The sequence below is a fragment of the Myotis lucifugus genome, unplaced genomic scaffold (genome assembly GCF_000147115.1).
Source record: "Myotis lucifugus unplaced genomic scaffold, Myoluc2.0 scaffold_66, whole genome shotgun sequence".
Classification (NCBI taxonomy): domain Eukaryota; kingdom Metazoa; phylum Chordata; class Mammalia; order Chiroptera; family Vespertilionidae; genus Myotis; species Myotis lucifugus.
Window position 1 is genome coordinate 5,749,714 of NW_005871114.1, and position 20,016 is coordinate 5,769,729.

Sequence of the window (20,016 nt, forward strand, 5' to 3'; positions counted from 1 at the left end):
CAGCAGGGGTGGGGGGGGAGCCTTCTCCCGCCTCAAGCAGTGACATCCCCCGAGGGCTCCTGGACTGCGAGAGGGCACAGGCCAGGCTGAGGGACCCTTCCCGAGTGCACGAATTTCATGCACCGGACCTCTAGTTGATAATAAAACAATAGTTTTTTCTCTCATGTCCTTGGTGTTATCACTCAATGTTCTGTTTATTAAAAGTGATCAAATGCTGACTCCTTTAGTAAAATCATCCTAAGGTGTTCGTTTTATCTGTCAACACAGAAGCACGTTCTTTCCTTCCTTCCTTAGCACATTACCATCTTTATGTGCCCTTCTTGAGTAACACTCATTTTCAAAGTTTGCTTTGAAAACTTTATTATCTGCTAACAGTTTTTAAGTAAATTGTAGTCATCTGCAAAGAGAAGAGGCAACAGCTTCCTGATTTTGATACATATTCTTATTAAAAAAGAGTTTTCCAGTATTTGCTTCCGAGACAGTATCTCTTGGTTTCACTTATATAAGGATCTAATAAACACCTTCCTTCTGTTATGTTATACATGGCACATTTCTTTCAAAGGCCCACATGAGTTGCAATTTCATGAAGAACATTTAGGATAACATTACTTCCTACTGAGAATGCTATATGATTTCACCACCACAGAGGAGCAGGCAGCAGCAAAGGAGAAGGATCTTGTGTCAAGCAGGCAGGACACCAAAATGTCCTGGAAGGTTGTACTTCCATAGACAGACTTAGAGTCAGGGTAGAGTTTGGTAGCTCAGTGAGTGCAGCAATGCCCTCATAACCTCCTGATCAATATAAATTCTTGTCAATCATAATGATCATTTCTCACACACACTCCTGATAGCTTTGTTCTTCTGTACTTCAACTTTTCTACCTGTCTCTTCTTTCATTATACTTGCTCAGTTAAACTATTAACCCTGGCTAAATCCAACATACTCTGCTTCTATAAAATTATAGCTGTGGGAGAAAAACATGCACCACACTGATGGTATCTCACCTTAAATTCATGACCGTGAACCTAAAGTGGGTCCTTCATCTGCCAGGTGGTCATACTCAACACCCCAAGTCCATTATGCCCTCCATCAATACTTCATACCTTCTCCTCTCTCCTCAAATCCTTAACACATCCTCCCCCAATCTCACTCTCCACTGATGACCTCGCTTCCTCTTTCACTGAAAACAGAAGGGGAAAAAAAAACTGAAACAAAGAGAAGAGAATTCACATCACCATATGACTAGTATCTGTACTTTGTGCTCTTGCCTGTTTCCAAAAGTTTCATGTGCCTATCTGCAACCAGTCTCTGCTCTGTGCACTCAATCCCCTCCCGATGACCTAAGAACACTGCTTCAGTATTCTCCCCTTTCACTAGATTAGTCTTTTGCTATCTACTGAAGATTTAAACATATTCCTCATCTTAAACAACTGTTGACCCTACTTCCCTTGTCAGCTGTCATTCCATTTCAGAGCTACTTATACTCTCTCCAATTCTTCTCTTCCCATTCTGTTTTTCCCCACCTCTTTTTTAAGCTTCATTAACATGAAATACTTACATAATCACAGTACAATGAGCAAAACCAGGGAATTTTCCATCCTCTCACACTTATCCAGACTTTCACTCTTTACCACTCCATTGAAACTGCTCGACAGGATTATCCATGACCTCTGTGTTGCTAAGTCCAGTGGTATATTCTCAGTTCCATCTTACTCAACACAGTTGACTCAGTTGATTCCTCCTCCCTCTTGACACTATGTGTACTTTGCCTCCCAGGATCCCACCCTGCTTTCTCCTATCTTACTGACAACTCCTCCTCAACGCCCTGGAGCTCCATCCTTGGTCCTCTTCTCTTCTTTTTCTACACTCGCCCCCTTGGTACTTTCATTGTTTAAATATGATCTATATGCTGATACTCTCCAGACTCACACATCCAACTCCCAACTGACATCACCATTTGGGTGTCTCCAAAAATAGCCTCCTGATCTTCCACCCTCAGCCTTTTCTATACGATTGGATGACATCTTTATCCTCAAGTTTCTCAGACCAAAATCTTAAAGATATCCTTTAAGACTGACTTAACTCTTTGACTCTTTTTTCTCTTATGACCCCCACACAGGTCATTAGCAAATTTGGCTTTACTTTCAAAATATAACCAGAATCTGACCACTCTGACCACCACCACTGCCTTGGTACAAGCAATCGCTACCTCTTGCCTGGACTATTGCAACCACCTCTTAACAGGTCTGTTTTCAATAGTAGTCTGAGTGATGCTTTTAAACATAAATCAGATAATTCCATTCCTCACTCAAAATCCTGCCTGAAATGGGTCATATCTCTAGAGCAGCGGTTCTCAACCTGTGAGTCGAGACCCCTTTGGGGGTCGAACGACCCTTTCACAGAGGTCGCCTAAATACATCCTGCAAATCAGGTATTTACATTACGATTCATAACAGTAGCAAAATTACAGTTATGAAGTAGCAACAAAAATAATTTTATGGTTGGGGGTCACCACAACTGTATTAAAGGGTCGCGGCATTAGGAAGGTTGAGAACCACTGCTCTAGAGTAAAAGCCAAATCCTTACAGTGGCCCTATGAGAACTGCACACTGTGCCTGTGGCTCACATCCACCCTATCACCTCCCTGTGCTCTCCTCTGCTCACTGCTATCTAGCCACACTGGCCTGACCATTTCTCAACATGTCAGGCACATGCCTGCCTTAGACTCTTGACTCCTTCTATTCCCTCTACCTGAAATATTCTTCCCTCAGTCGTGTAATTGGCTAACTCCTTTACCGCCTCAAGTCTATTCAAATATCGCTTTCTTTTCTTTTTTTCAAATGTCACTTCCTTAACGAGGCCTACCCAGAACACAGGCTTATTTTAAATTGTAACACCTTCCCACTGACTGCAATTCCCCTTACCAACTCGGCTCTCCCTTACAATACCATTTATCACCTTCTAATATACACTATGATTTACTTATTGTCTACTGTATCACCTAATGTATCCCAGGTGCCCAGAATCGTACTTGGAGGAGGAGGTGCTCGGTGAATATTTATGGAATAAATGAGGACACAGGGTTAGGAACAGTAAAGGGAGCCAAGTGCACTATTGTAGTCAAGTCAGAAACCTGCCTACGCTTTCAAATAAAGGGGAGAGATTCTGAGTTTACTAGTAATCTTTTTGACAACTAAAATGACTTAAGTCAATATAAACTAAAATCTGTTTCAGTTTTCTAAAATGTTGAGTAAAGAAATGTCAGTAATGAAGCCTCTGAGGGAACATAGCTTTTGTTCACTGGTATTTAAATTTCTGATATAATATAGTAGTCTGGGAAAAACTAGTGTGTTATGAAGCATCAGTACCTATAAAAAGTCTTCAAAGTATCGAAATGGAAATTACCTTTTGTTTTTTTACAGGTTAGACTGTACTTATTCTTAATGTTTATATTCAATCTTGCTGTTAGATTGTTTTTTAGGTTTAAGACATTTTTTTACCCCATGATGGATGATGGTCATTGCCACCCTTCCAAGCCCCCAAGGCCTCTACCTTCACATTTACTTTCATTCTATAGCTTAGAAAGAGCTTAAGTTTTGGTGGCTGACTTGTGATGGGTCAGAATGCATGCAGAGGGGTCAGTGGCATTAATCCACCTGGGAATCCAGTAATGGGTCAGCCAGTCAGTCCGGCCTGGGTAGTGGCGTGCAAGGACTTGACAATAGTAACAGTCTTCTTTAGTTTCAGGTGTTGCAGACCATGGGCAGCACGTTGGATCTCAACGGAGGGCATCAAATAGAGTTCCTTTAGAAGCCTCTTCCTCTCCTCCTCCTCTTTTTTCAGGAGAAGGTGCCTTGTGAAAATATATGTAACCCTGCATCAGTTCATCTGGATCTTTTCCATGCTGTGTTCTTCCTAATGTACTTGGAAATTGGATACATACCCACGGATGTGCGAACTGTTGTAATGTCATAAGCTTCCAAGGAAAATATGACTTTCCACCTTTCTGGCAGCTAGAAAATAAGAACTGTCTTCCATGCCAATCACAAATGTCTGAAGAGGGTACTGGACTTGGGCCTCTTTTAGCTGCTTCAACAGGGTGGCAGCAACCAAACTGGAATCCAAGCCCCCTGATAAAAGATACCCAATCCTTCTGTCTGTCATCAAACATTTTAGCAGCAGTGTCAAAAAAGGATCTGGAGGCTGCTCTTTATGGTTTCTATCCCAAGAACCTGGAAGTTTCTCCACACTGTCACAGGGTGTGCAGAGGCTCACCTCTGCAGTGATTATATTTAACCACTTCCACCAACACAACTTCGCCATTTGGCTTTAAATCCAAAACTTCATAGTGTCCCTGAAGAAAAGGCTCCACTAAAAAAAAAAAAAAAAAGCTGGAGTGCTTCAAGTTAACAAGACCTTTAGCTTCTGAACACATAGCCAAAAGTCCATCTTCAATTACAGCTTTAAACAAAGGTCTTACTCCATAGGTATCTCTACCCAGGAACACTTTCTTATTGGCCGTATCCAGTAAATTAAATGCAAATACACCATCCAACATACAAATCATGTCTATTCAGTTCTTCCTTTGACATAAAGATGGATTATTTCACCATCCACGTTAGTGTGATATTCAAGTTCAAAATGGCATTGTAGCTTCTGGTGGCTGTAGATTTCTCTGTTGTAACATAGCCACAAATAAGGATATTTCTTCACTCAAATTGGCTGCATTCCAAACAGCTGGTCAACCAGCAACAACCGGGAAAGTCCAAAGCAGCAGTTGGTATATCCATTGACATTCTCAAAGCAAAATGCATCTGGACCCCTGTGTGCAACCTTCATAGCCTTCAGACACTGAACAGAAAGGCAGTCATTGCTGCCAAAGAGGGTCCAAATGTCACACATGGCGCAATGGAACTACAGGCTCTCTGGGAGTGAGCAGTTCGAGTGAGCAGGTGGTATGCGATCCAGGCAGTAGCAATCCAGGCTGTGGACAGCAGGCAAACAGGGCTTCTGCTAGACTCTTAAACATACCTATGCATTGACCATGATTTCTGATTCTGAATACGTATTTTAGGTTACATATTTTCTTTCAAATCATCATTGGTATCAGTTCCAACTCATTCTGACATAGACATAATTTCTTCTCAGAAGCCAAAAGACAATTTCATTTTTTATCTATCTTTTAGTGTCCACTATGATGCTTTGCTCAACTGTTTAAACATTCTTATTTAGTGCAGCGATTTTTCAACCTTTTATCTCATGGCACACACAAACTAATTATTAAAATTCTGTGGCACTCCAAAAAATATATTTTTTGCTGATCTGACCCCAAAAAAGGTATAATTTTGATTCATTCACACTGGATGGCTATTGTTGTGTTGGCTGTTGTGATTTTTTAATTTGACAACCTAAGGGAAAAGAGGTCAGTGCCACTAATAAATAGTCAGGTATTGCATGTTTTAAAAATTCTTGTGGCACATGTTGAAAATTGCTAATCTAATGCACAGTTTCAAAAGCTAAAAGAACCATACATCTCATATAATTCTTCTTTGACATTAATAATGGATGACATCTAGATTAAGACCTATAATTATTCTTCCTTATTGAAAAATAATCATCAAAATGAGCACTATAATCACTTTCATGAATGATTGACTAGTTTCTGCCAAAATACTGTTTGAAATATGTAATATCAGTATACCAGTGATCTCATTTCTAGTATAACCCTAAAAAATTATATCTGTACCCACTGAGACTTTAATATAACTTCTTCTTAGGCCTTTGATTTTGTTCCTATTCTCTTAAAAAAAAAGATAAACAATTTATTTAAACTAACAAACAAACACACAAAATAAAACCAAAAATAGTTCATGTTTCTCCCCTACCTCTGGTAACCACCTATTTATTCTCTGTATCTATCAGCTTAGGGTAAAAAAAAAAAACCCAAAAAAACTTATTTAGATTCCATCTATCAGAGAGATCATATGGTATTTTTCTTTCTCAACTTATTTCACTTAGCATAATGTTGCTACAAATGGCAAGATTTCATTCTTCCTTATGAGTGAATAATATTCCAGTGTGTGTGTGTGTGTGTGTGTGTGTGTGTGTGTGTGTCTACCATATTTTCTTTCCCTATTCATCCATCGGAGAATACTTAGGTTGTTTCCATATCTTGCCTATCTAGTCTAATAAAAGACAAACATACAAATTGACCGTACCTTCGCTACGCCTTAAGCCACGCCCACCAGCCAATCAGAGCGACTATATGCAAATTAACCCAACCAAGATGGCGGCCAGCAGCCACAGAGCTGGAGCGAGCAGGAGGCTTGGTTGCTCCAGTGATGGAGGAAGCCAAGCTTCCCGCCTGCCACAGCTGGCTCTGAGCTCCACTCAAGGCAACAAAGTTTCAATTATAGAAGATAAATACACCCCAGATACCTGCTTTCAGCCGGCTGTGGCCACAGAGCTGGAGCGAGCAAGAGGCTTGGGTTGCCCCCTGGCGATGGAGGAAGCCAAGCTTCCCGCACGCCCTGGACAGCTCTGAGCTCCACTCAAGGCTACAAAGTTTCAATTATAGAAGGTAAATAAATCTCAGAATAAAAAAAAAGAAAAAAAGGAGAGGCTGAGAGCTTCTGTCGCTGGGGGGCTTGGCCAGCCTGAAAACGGCCCTCAGCTGCTCACCCAGACTGGCCAGGCACCCCAGTGGGGACCCCCCACCCTAAAAGGGGTGTGGCCAGCCTGAAAACAGCCATCAGCCCCTCACCCAGGCTGGCCAAACCTCCATGGGGTGAGGGTCCCCATTGGGGGGGGGCTTCACCAGCCTGCAAACAGCCATCAGCCCCTCACCCAGGCTGGCCAGGCACCCCAGTGGGGACCCCCACCCTGAAGGGGGTGTGACCAGCCTGCAAACAGCCATCAGCCCCTCACCCAGGCTGGCCAGGCACCCCCGTGGGGACCCCCACCCTGAAGGGGGTCTGACCAGCTGCAAACAGCCATCAGCCCCTCACCCAGGCTGGCCAGGCACCCCAGCGGGACCCCCACCCTGATCTGGGACACCCTTCACGGCAAACCAGCTGGCCCCCACCCATGCACCAGGCTTCTATCCTATATAATAAAAGGTAATATGCAAACTGACCCTAACAGCAGAACGACTGGGAAAGACTGGTCATTGTGATACATACTGACCACCAGGGGGCAGATGCTCAATGCAGGAGCTGTCCCCTGGTGGTCAGTGCACTCCCACAGGGGGAGCTCTGCTCAGCCACAAGCCAGGCTGACGGTTGTCAGTACAGCGGTGGTGGTGGGAGCCTCTCCCACCTCCTCAGCAGCGCTAAGGATTTCCGACTGCAGCTTAGGCCTGCTCCCCGCTGGCAAGTGGACATCCCCCGAGGGCTCCCGGGCTGCCAGAGGGATGTCTGATTGCCAGCTTAGGCCCGATCCCCCGGGGAGCGGGCCTAAGCCAGCAGGTGGTCATCCCCCGAGGGTCCCAGACTGCGAGAGGGCACAGGCCGGGCTGAGGGACCCCACTCCCCAAGGGCACAAATTTTTGTGCACCGGGCCTCTAGTCTATATATATAAAAAGCCAGCAACCAGAACGCTGTACGACCAAAATGACTGGTCACTATGACACCCACTGCAGCCAGCAAACCAGTCATATCTGGGGGTGTGGCCGGCCAGCCAACCTCCCACGGAACCTCCCCTGACTGGCCCCGCCCCTGATCACCTCCCCTATGCCAATAGGGGGCGGGGCCGGCCGGCCAACCTCATGCAGCCCCTCCCTGCAGCAGACCCCGCCCCTGATGGGCCCCCACCCACCCTGATCGGCCCGCAGCCCCTCCCCATGGCCTGCCTCGCCCCTGATCACCCCCCGACCCCAATAGGGGGCGGGGCTGGCCAGCCAACCTCCTGCAGCCCCTCCCTCTGGCCAGCCCCACCCCTGATCTACCCCCCGACCCCAATAGGAGGACAAAGGCTCTGGCCAACCTCCTGCAGCCCCTCCCCCCACCTGGCCCCACCCCAGATCGGCCCCCTGACCCCAATCGGCCCGCGGCTCCTCCCCCAGCCAGCTCCACCCCGATCACCCCCCTACACACCAATCAGGGGTGGGGCTGGCTGGCCAACATCCCATGGCCCCTCCCCCCAGCCGGCCCGCCCTGTTCGCCCCCGATTGGGGCGGGCCAGCTGGCTAACCTACGACCATCTCCTCCTCCTGACAGGTCCAGCCCCGATCCGCTCTGATTGGGGCCAGGACGGCCGGACCCCACCGGTGCACGAATTCGTGCACTGGGCCTCTAGTTATAAATAATGCTGCAATAAACATGGGGGTTCATATACCTTTTCGAGTTAGTATTTTTCTTTTCTTCTAATAAAGACACAGAAGTAAAATTGCTGGATCATATGGTAGTTCAATTTTTAATATTTTGAGGAAACTTCATACTGTTTTCTATAGTAGATGCACCAATTTATATTCCCATCAACAGTGCACAAGGGTTCCCTTTTCTCCACATTCTCACCAACTCGTGTGTTTGATAATAGCCAGTCTAGTAATTCTGAGATGATACTGCATTATAGTTTTAATTTGCATTTCCCTGGTGAATGGTGATGTTGAGCACTTTTTCATGTACTTATTGATGGCCATCGGTATGGCTTCTCTGGAAGAATATCTGTTCAAAATCTCTGCCCATTTTTTAATCAGATTTTTTTTTTTTTTTTTTTTTTTTTTGCTATTGAGTTGTATGAGTTCTATAGTTTGGACATTAGCCTCTTATCAGATATATAATTTGCAATTATTTTCTCCCATTCAGTAGGTTGCCTTTTCCTTTTGTTGACAGTTTCCTGTGCTGTGCAGAAGATTTTTAGTTTGATATAATCCTTCCTACATGTTTATTTTTGCTTTTAGTGTTAGATCAGTGATGGCGAACCTATGACACGCGTGTCAGAAGTGACACGCGAACTCATTTTTTTGGTTGATTTTTCTTTGTTAAATGGCATTTAAATATATAAAATAAATATCAGAAGTATAAATCTTTGTTTTACTATGGTTGCAAATATCAAAAAATTTCTATATTTAACACGGCACCAGAGTTAAGTTAGGGTTTTTCAAAATGCTGACACGCTGAGCTCAAAAGGTTCGCCATCACTGTGTTAGATTCAGAAAATCATCACTCACCAAGAACTATGTCAATGAACTTACCACCTATGTTTTCTTTTAGGAGTTTTATGGTTTCAAGGCATGTTTTACCTTTCAAGGTAAAATTCGTGCACTCGGGGGGGGTCCCTCAGCCTGGCCTGCACCCTCTCACAGTCCGGGACCCCTCAGGGGACGTCCGCCAGCCAGCTTAGACCCAATCCCCCTAAGCCAGCAGTCAGACATCCCTCCCGCAGTCGGGGACTCCTCGCTCCTTACCTCCCGCCTGCAGTGGAGGCAGGAGGTATTGAAGGCAAAAGGACTTCTGGCTGAGCAGCGCTCTCCGCTGGTGAGCGCAGCAGCGGTGGCGGGAGCCTCTCTCGCCTCTGAGGCAGCACTAAGGAGCAGCCAGCCCAGCTTCTGGCTGAGCGGCACACCCCCTGTGGGAACGCACTGACCACCAAAGGGCAGCTCCTGCATTGAGTGTCTGCCCCCTGGTGGTCAGTGTGCATCATAGCAGGCAGTCTTTCTGTTGTTCGGTCGATTTGCATGTTAGGATTTTATTATATAGGATTTTAAATTCACATGTTGTTAAAGAATTTTTAGAAAATATAGCCAAGCAGAAAGAAAGAAAATTAAGAATATGACAATTTAATATGAAGATGTGCCCAAGTCAGCTCTCCAGGAGTCAGAACCCAGGTCCAGCACTTATTAGCTGTGTCACTTTACCTTTCTGAGTCTTTGTGAAAAATGCTAAAAAATGAATCTGAAATACTCTGCCCGCAAACCTTCTCATAGCTTGCTCCTTCCTATTACTCTGGTCTGCTCAAATGGTAACTCCCAAGAAAAAACTTCCTCTGTTTTATTTTTCCTCATAGCATTTGATACACACAGCATCTGAAATTATATTGTTTATTCATGTATTAGCTGTCTCTCCTATTAGAACGTAAATCCTAGGAGGGCACAGATTATACCTGTGTTCTTTACTGTTTTGTTTCCACTGGCTAGAATAAAAACTGATAAAATGTAGATACTACTAAACATCTGTTAATGATTAAATACTACCACCTAACTAGAAGGGTCTTTGGGAAGATTACATAAGACAATGAAAGTAAAGCTCATGACCCCAAATATGACATTCAATAAATAACAGCTACTAGTTTAATCTTTCATTAGCATTTATTTTAATTACACTATGATTAAAAGTACAAGCTGCCTAGTTCAAGATATGCTAGTATTATAATGTCTGGTCCAGAGCAGTGTTTCTCAAACTTCAGTGCACCACAGAGTCACCTGGAGACTTGTCATTACACAGACTTCCAGCCTTATCCCCAGAGATCCTGACTCAGCAGACCCACAGTGAGGCCCACAGATACGCGCTCCTAACAAGCTCCCAGGTGATGCTGCTAGTCAGCACCTTGAATAGCAAGTGTATGTACCACAAGATTTTTAAACACTGAGTATCAATGCATCAAAAGTTCTCTATAAATTTAAATACTTGTGTATTTATAATACTTGTTCAAAAACAATAAATGGTTGGTAGTACTTAAATTTTACCATTTTACGATTAAATTGTTCCTCCATCCTTCCATATTACCACATAAAATCATGTCACTTAATTGTCACATCAACTATATTTAACTATCAATTAACCCTTGTTCTTTGCATAAGTTAAAACCAAGTACAACATTGTGTTTTTCCAAATAATTCATTCTTAGGGGATTAATGCAATAATCTCTGAAAGGGCAAAAAGAAGAAAACTTTCCTGTATTATAACACAGAATTCTGTGTCTAAACCTTCCCTTTTTTCCTGAGAAAAGAATAACCAGATTCTTATAGCATGCTAACCACGAAAGAGTTAAGAACCAATGCACTATATTCTACACATTTTAACTATTGGAAAAAGGTCCTTTGTTCTTCTTAGTTTAAGTGAAAAGTCTTCCATTTTAAATCAACAACCTATACAGCCTCTATGTAACCTTAAAAAGTTCCTCAGAACCCTAGTGCAAAAGATAGAGCATCCCTTAACTTAGAGCCACCAATCTCCAGTCCTCAACCCAGCATCTCTCCCTCTCCCTGCCTAAGGCACACAAGACTCGCACCTATATTTTAGAACAGCCGTGGGCAAACTACGGCCCGCTGGCCGGATCCGGCCTGTTTGAAATGAATAAAACTAAGAAAAAAAAAAAGACCGTACCCTTTTATGTAATGATGTTTACTTTGAATTTATATTAGTTCACACAAACACTCCATCCATGCTTTTGTTCCGGCCCTCCAGTCCAGTTTAAGAACCCATTGTGGCCCTCGAGTCAAAAAGTTTGCCCACCCCTGTTTTAGAAGGTAGTTTTTAAAAATTTGTAATTCCTAACCAACACTATCTACATGCCTTTCAAGCTACCTATCACTGCATTTGAATCTTTGAAAGGAAAAACACACAATAAAATAACCAACCGACTGGCTATTTACTTATTCATGTAAGCCTTTATTGAGTACTCAAGTATCAGGTACTAAGAATACACTTAACCCAAATCTGTCTGTGGTAGCAGGTGGATGGAATATCTTGGAGGAAATGATTTTTGAAGAATGGGTAACTGCTAGCCAGGTATACAGGAGAAGTGCATTCCAAGCAGAACAAGCTGCTAAACAAATTATTTGCACATGGTGTGTGTTGGATGGTGGGACAGAAATCGGTCACACCTATGTAGCTTTAATTTGGGGGGCATTAGGGTATCTTCAGGAAATTTTGGGTTAGCTGAAGAGTGAGTGATGAAGACAGCAAGATGTTTAAATGATCACCACTGTAACACTGGTTAAGAGTGGGCTGCAGTGACTGGTGAGCAGTAATGAGGACCTGGACAAACAGTCATGGGGGAAGGAAGTGAGAGGACAGATTTAAGAGATACTAAGGAGAGAGACCAGTCAGGACTTTGGCCCTGTTTTGATAGTGAGGGTAAATGGAGTCAAGTGTGGAATATACTTCTTGTTTGGACAACAGAGTGTTAGAATCTCATTCATTCATTGTTAGGTATGTTGAGTTCCACCAGCTGAGCTCACACAGAAAAGAAAAAAATCCAAATACATGTGTAGAAATTTCTTCTTATCTTATGAGAAGTTTTGCTTGATAGAGTTTTAAGTTCCCAATTATCTTTTTTTTTTAACCAATCTAACCCAGAGGCTAGCAAAGTGCTAATTATTTATTTTTAAAAATTCAATAATTATTTGTGAGAACATATTTATTTCCTTAGGTCTGTTGGATTATTAAAATTATCTTATAGACTTATAACTATAGTAAATGCAGATTTAGTTCCTCTAGTATTTTCTCATTTAAAACTAAAAACTCATATTTATGTTTTAAATTTTTAAACTTTCATCTTTTTATAGAATGTCATTGGCCTGCTGAAGGGAAGTGATGATAGTAAGCTTTTATAAGTTTCCCCCCCAACTTCTTGCCAGGATCCTGGGGTACAGCTAGCCCTGCCATCTCTGGCTCCCCCTTCCTTCTGATTGGCTTGCCCCTTTCTCCTCCTTCTACTGAGCTGTAGTGCTAACAACATCAAGGGCTGCTGCAGTCAGCCATCCTGCTGGTCCTTCTGGCCCTTCTTTCTACATCTATACAGAAGTCAGTGTTAGCTCCAGAATTTTTCAATGGGAGAATGGGAGAGCAAAAACCTCTCTGATTTGAAGAGAGAAAAAGAGCTGACATGCCTTTGCAGAGTATTTTGAAAGAAGAGTAAAGCAACTTCATTTATCCATATCAAAGCAGGGAGAGCCACTCATGATCCCTATTTCCCACCCTAATGCACCTCCACTGCCCAAAAACTAATGTCCCTGCCTGAGAAGACCTAGGACCTATGGCTTTAGGAATTTCAGAAAACACTTTAGTTCCTTCTTTTGCATTCCATTCAACTGCAATAACCTGACATATACCTGTTATTTTATCATTCTGTTTATTACTAGTATTTTCATCACACTTACTAGTATTAACATCCAATTTTATTTTATACATTTCTTAACTTGATTACTCTATCTTTCTTCACTTGACCAGAAAGTCCAGAAGGGCAGATTCCACATCTGGTTTTGCTCACCATTAATAAAGCGCTATTTATATATTTCAAACTTGAACAGTAAGACCAAAATCTTTTATTTATAATTAGTTTCATAATAAAAATTATTCTTTACTTATAGTAACATAAAAGTATAGTCTTTGTACAAAGTTATCTTAAGATATTCTTTTTATATGACTAAGTCAAGATTGAAAATATTATGGTGTATCACATTGTCATTTAACACTTCTCACTTTCCTCCTGTCCAATTTGGTCATCTTACTTTTCTATTTTATACTGCTCTCAAATCACAATGCCACTGTATCTGTCCCACATTATACATAAAAAAACCAGGTAATATCAAAGACCAACCAATGACTGAAAAGCACTACTTCGTGGTGCTATTTATTTTATCAGTACTAATAAGAGAATATTTTACAAGTGAAATAATTTTTGCCTTATATAAGCCCTATTGTAACTACAAAGAAAAAAATACATAAAATTCCAAGGACTGGATGTGCATAACTATTCCATAGTTAGCATTATGGAATCCTCAGACACTGGGTTGAGTACCTGACTCCATCAACTCTGTTCTTTGTTCTCTGTTGATGATAATAGGTCACATTTGTTTTTTCCCACTGTCTTTTAATCACACTGCTGCCATTTTTATTCTCTCTCAGTAAAGGGGCTTGTTAACTTCCAAGTGATTTTTCAGGCCAGAATGACTGAAAATGCAGTTAAACTGTCACTCACCTTTTTATACGTTAAATTGCTGTTGCAAGCATAAACATAACCCTTGCTTATAAATGGGTTATTTATACTTCTAGAATCTTTTGTTTTTCCTCCAAAAAAGTTACACTTAAATTGGGATTCCATTATGCCCCAAATATTTTCTGAGAAGAACAGATATAAAATCTATCCTATCTAATAAAAGAGAAACATGGTAATTAGCCGTATGACTGCTACCCTTCCCATTGGCTAATCAGCAAGATATGCAAATTAATCGCCAGCCAAGATGGTAGCTAATTTGCATATGTCAGCTCCAAGCCAGGGACTGAGGCTTTAGGCCTGGGTAAGGGAGGAGCCAGCCAGCGATCATTGAGCCAGCGATGGTTGATGGCGGAGATGGCGGGGGAACCAGGGTGGAGCCAGCCAGCGATCCTTGATGTCGGCGGCGGCAGGGAGCTGGGGGTGCCCCGGCCCAGGCCTAATGCCTCGGCCTGAGGCTTTAGGCCTGGGCCAGGGAGGAGCCAGCCAGCGATTGTTGATGGCGGCGGAGGCAGGGAACCAGGGCGGAGCCAGCCAGCGATCATTGAGCCAGCGATCCTTGGTGGCGGCAGCGGCGGGGAGCTGGGGGTGCCCCGGCCCAGGCCTAACGCCTCGGCCAGAGGCTTTAGGCTTAGGCCGGGGAGGAGCCAGCCAGCGATCGGCTGTGGCGGGAGCTGGGGGTGCCCCGGCCCAGGCCTAAAGCCTCAGCCAGAGGCTTTAGGCCTGGGTCAGGGAGGAGCCAGCCAGGGATCATTGATGGCTGCGGTGGCGGGGAGCTGGGGGTGCCCCGGCCCAGGCCTAACGCCTTGACCAGAGGCTTTAGGCTTGGGCTGGGGAGGAGCCAGCCAGTGATCCTTGATGGTGGTAGCGGCCGGAACCGGGGCGCAGCCAGCCAGCGATCCTTGATGGCCACGGCGGCTGGGAGCTGGGGGTGCCCTGGCCCAGGGCTAATGACTCGCCAGGGGCGTTAGGCCTGGGCAGGGGCCAAACCAGCAATTGGTGTGAACTACAGAGGAAACACCTTTTCTGACTGCTGATTGGTTAAGCTCCCTGTATGCCACTGGTAATATTCTTAGTAACTTGGGTAATAAGAGTCCAAAAAGTGATCTAGGGTTTTTTTTTACCACACTCCTGGAGAAAAAAATGAAGGTCTGCTGCTGGAGGGTTAAGAAATGTCATATCCTGTCCTAGCCGGTTTGGCTCAGTGGATAATGCCTCGGCCTGCCCAATGCAGATTCTGGGTTCAATTCTGACCAAGGGCATGTACCTAGGTTGCAGGTTCCTCCCTGGCTCCGGCCCAGATCAGGGCTCATGCAGGAGGCAACCAATCAAAGTGTTCCTCTCACTTTGATGTTTTTCTCTATCTTTCCCTTTCTCTTCCACATTCTCTAAAAATCAATGGAAACATATCCCCAGGTGAGGATGAAGAAAGAAAGAAATGTCATATCCTATGAAAGACACTTCTTGAAAATGCCTAAAGAAAGTTGTCATTTTTTCATGGTAAAGGGACTGGAGTCCGTGTTGATGAAAACACCTTGGTGGCTACGGTGACTGGCAGTGGCTGCAACAGTGCGGTGATGGGGCTGGTGCCTTCCCCTGATCAGCCCGTTCGACTCCCACAAAGGGAGGCCAGACTGTGGCTTAGGTCCGCTCCCCAAGGGGAGCAGGGAGCAGGTAGTAGGACATCCCCTAGGGCTCCCAGTATGTGATAGGGGGCAAGCTGGGCTGAGGGAACCCACTCCCCAGTGCACAAAATTTTGTGCACCGGGCCCCTAGTATTATATAGGTAGAAAATGAAAAATTTGTGCTTTCTTATTTTCTTCCAAACGCTTTGGCAGTTATTGCTGGAGACATCCAAATATAAAAGCAATGCACACATGTTAGAAGCAGAAAAGCAAAACAGACTGTGGACCATGTCCAGGTACCATGCTTGGTATAGTGGGAAACATGGAAGTATAAGATAAAGTCTCCACTCTAGGGTAGCGACATCCTGTTGGCTCTTCCTCCAAAACACATCCACAACCCAATCACTCTTCCCTACCTCCATCTCACACCTCATTACCCTAGGTCAGTGGTCGTCAAACTCATTAGTCAACAGAGCCAAATATCAACAGTACAATGATTGAAATTTCTTTTGAGAGCCAAATTTTTTAAACTTAAACTATATAGGTAGGTACATTGTTATTAACTTAATTAGGGTACTCCTAAGGCTTAGGAAGAGCCACATTCAAGGGGCCAAAGAGCCGCATGTGGCTCGCGAGCCGCAGTTTGCCGACCACGGCTAGGTGAAGGCCCTGTAATCTTCCACTGACCTGTAGCAATGGTCTTCTAACTGATTTGCTCTTCTTTGAACCTGCCAAGGACATTCCTACCTCAAGGCCTTGTATTTGATCTTCCCTCTGCCTACAATGCTTGCTCTTCCCATATATTCACAGAGTTCAATCCCTTCAAGTTTCTGTTCAAATGTCATCATATCGAAGAGGCCAACCTGACACTCTATATAAAATAACCCCACCTCTCCTATCTACAAACTGCCTTTGTTCCTCTTCATAGCATTTATCACTAATGTGACACATATTTATTATTAGTTTCCCCTAAAACTCCTTGAGAGCAGAGATATTTTACTATCTTGTTCACTGCTGTATCCTCTGTGCTTAGAATGGTGCATGGCACACAGTAGGTATTCAATAAGTATCTGTTGATGACATTTAACTGGTAATTGTTCAAGCTAAATAATGATATAGGGCAATAGTAAATTAGTACTTCAAGATAGTTCATAGTTAATTGCCAACTGAACAGCATGGGCCAGTAACAACCAAGGGAATATACACCAGCATCACCTGGAAAGGTTTTTCAAAATACACCTGCCCAGACCTCACAATAGCCACCAAACCTCTCCAGGTGGAGTTCTGAACATGAGTATGTTTAAACTGTTTCCTAAGTGATTCCATTTTTTTTAAAAGTATATTTTATTGATTTTTTTACAGAGAGGAAGGGAGAGGGATAGAGAGTTGGAAACATCGATGAGAGAGAAACATCGATCAGCTGCCTCCTGCACACTCCCTACTGGGAATGTGCCTGCAACCAAGGTACATGCCCTTGACTGGAATCGAACCTGGGACCCTTCAGTTCGCAGGCCGACTGAGCCAAATCGGTCAGGGCTGTGATTCCATTTTTTACAAATTGTGATAAAATACATCTAACATAAAATTTGCCATTTTAACCATTTCCAGGTGTTTATATTTTGCACCCCTGTTTAAAACTATGGTATAATATTTCAGTTCAGCAGAGGTAATATAATTGAATGGGAGGATTTAAAAAAAAAGAGAGACCATTTTATCTGAGAAAGAGCATGGGCTTTGGAGTTGAATACAGGTCCACTACTCATTAGCTATGAGACTAGGCAAATTACTTAACTCAAAGTTTCCACACCCACAGAATAAAGACAACCTTTTACCCTTCTTTCTTCCCACTCCAAACTGCTCCAAGGTTACTCTAAAGCTAAAATGAAATCTAGTAAATATATAAAATATCTAGTTTTGTGCAAATAGGCATTAAACTAGAATTATTGGAATTACTTTAATTGAAATAGAAAAATAAATTCATATTGGCAGAACCACAAAAGTAAAATCCTGGTATAAGTGGCTAGAAAAATTTTTCTTTCTCTACTGATAGGGCAGCTGAGAAAGAAACTTGGAGTTCCACGGATACGATCATCTTAGAACAGTAATTCTGAAACCTGAGCGCTTCAGAATCCCATGGAGAGCTGGTTAAATGCAGATTGATGGGCCCACTCCCAGAGTTTCTGATTTGGTAATTCTGGGTGGGGCCTGAGAATTTGCATTTCTAACAAGTTCCCAAGTGATGCTGAGCTACTAGTTAGTAGTCTAAGGGCACACAAAGTTTTGGTTATCCTAGATGAGTAAGCCTGAGATCTACTGTACAGCATGGTGCCTATGGGTAACAATACTGTGTTGTATACCTAAAATTTGCTAAGAGGGTATATTTAATGTTAAGTGCTCTTATCAAAAATAATCTATATATATAAAAGCCTAAGCGACCGACCAGCCAGCCATTCCAGCAGTAGCTATAATGCACACTGACCACCAGGGGGCAGACGCTCAACGCACAGGCATGGAAATATGGAACAGACCAATGCATCTCAGAGGAAAAGGGGCTGGGGGAGGGTGGAAAGAGATTAACCAAAGATCTTATATGCATACTAGAGGCCTGGTACACGAATTTGTGCACTGGTGGGGTCCCTCAGCCTGGCCTGCAGGAATTGGGCCGAAACTGGCACTCCAACATCCCCCAAGGGGTCCCGGATTGCGAGAGGGCGCAGGCCAGGCTGAGGGACCCCACCCATGCACAAATCTGTGCACGAGGACTCTAGTAATAAATAAGAGGATGGGAGGAAACTTTGGGAGGTGATAAATAGGTTTATGGCATAGATGTGGTGATGGTTTTACAGGTGTATACTTGTTTCTAAACTCATCAAATTGTATACATTAAACAGGTACAGCTGTTTATATGTCAACCACACCTCAATAAAGTAGTTTAAAAAAATAACAATGGATTAAAGTATGCATATTCTAACAAAGCCTCTGAACAGATTAATTCCTTCAGTATAATTTTTAAAAAATATTTTTATTGATTTCAAGGGGAATGGAGAAGGAGAGATAGAAACATCAATGAGAGAGAATCATTGATTGGCTGCCTCCTGCACACCCCCTACGGGGGATCAAGCTGCAACCCGGGTATGTGCCCTTGACCGGAATCAATCCGGGAACCCTTTGGTCCATAGGCCATTGCTCTATCCACTGAGCCAAACCAGCTAGGGCTTTCAGTATAATTTTTAATTAAAAACCTAAAACAGTTTACTTAAAAAAACAACAACTATAACCAATAATATGCTTATTATTTTTAGAACATTTAAAAATCAGCAAAAAACCAACTATTATAATTTAAATAATACAAGAATAATTTCATGTCACTAGTATCCTAATGACAAATTCAATCCTGAAAATATATTTAAAGTTAAGATAATTATTAGAATACTCATTTTTTTAAAAGTTAAAAACTAGATAAAAACAAAATGTGGCAATTTTAAAAGAGCAAGTGTAACCCATAACTTCTGATGAGTACATGACAAAATTACTTACAGGTATGGAGGCATTCCGTCACTGTAGTTGGCTTGATCAGATACCCTTTACAGATGTAGCAGGTGATGTAAGGATTGAAATCTTTCACCAAGTGTTTCCTTTGGGTAGCCATTCGTAGTTAGCTAGGGCTGGCTTCAGTAGTTGGGGTAATGAAGGGTTTTTTAAGTGGATAAAAGTCTGATCCCAAGAGCTGGTATGGAGTTCCCAATTGGATATCCTGAGGCATGAGAACTAACATCCAGATCTATCATGAGATTGCTGGTCATCACTCCTTTTGGTGGTTCTGCTTTCCCATACCTGTTTCCACAATAATTTAAGAGATAAGAGAAAACAGTGTTAGATTCATCATACTGTATTAATACCATTATATTAGCAGCAAGTGTTACATGTTCTAAATTGGGTAAACAGATGAAGAGAACATTGCCTTACTGTAACATTAGTCTGTAAACCTGCTACAATTTAATTCAGAATAATGGCAAACTGATGACTCCTGAAGCCTCAACTATCCACCTCTATACCAATGACATCAAGGCTATTAACTCCAGTTTTTCCATCTTTACCTCTTTAGTAATGCATTCTGTCTGCTTGACTGCTCTATTAGGAGCTCCTGGCGATACAAGTTAAAGGATTCAAAATTAAAATCATTATTGACCCTATCAAAATGGTCTGTTTCCATTTTGTACCCCATAGCCAGTCAGTAGTCAAATCAAATTGATGTCCTTTTCCTTTCCATCCACAGCCACCCAATTCACCTTCACTCTATCTTATATTCTGCTACCAGGTTAGCAAAGAATTTTAAAGGAAGAATGACAAAGAATGTCAGTGTCTCCTCTTTACAACCAGAAAAACGTTTAAATTTCTTAGCTTCTGGAGGCTCTATGCCCTCTATCCAACAAGCCCTTCCTCTCCTCTGTCT

At 42.8% G+C, this 20,016-nt stretch overlaps 1 protein-coding gene and 1 pseudogene across 3 annotated transcripts in view; both read right to left on the reverse strand.

Annotated features, from left to right (window-relative positions):
* PCGF5 (polycomb group ring finger 5) overlaps window positions 1-19,393 on the reverse strand; it is a 59,767-nt gene extending 40,374 nt beyond the window's left edge. For all 3 annotated transcript variants that reach the window (XM_023754922.1, XM_023754921.1, XM_023754919.1), the window contains exon 1: window positions 19,101-19,393. In XM_023754922.1, the coding sequence (XP_023610690.1) occupies window positions 19,101-19,212 (112 nt within the window). In that variant the 5' untranslated portion in view covers window positions 19,213-19,393. The remainder of the gene's footprint in view (window positions 1-19,100) is intronic.
* On the reverse strand, window positions 3,676-4,902 carry LOC102420972 (annotated as a pseudogene).
* Window positions 19,394-20,016: the final 623 nt, after the last annotated feature.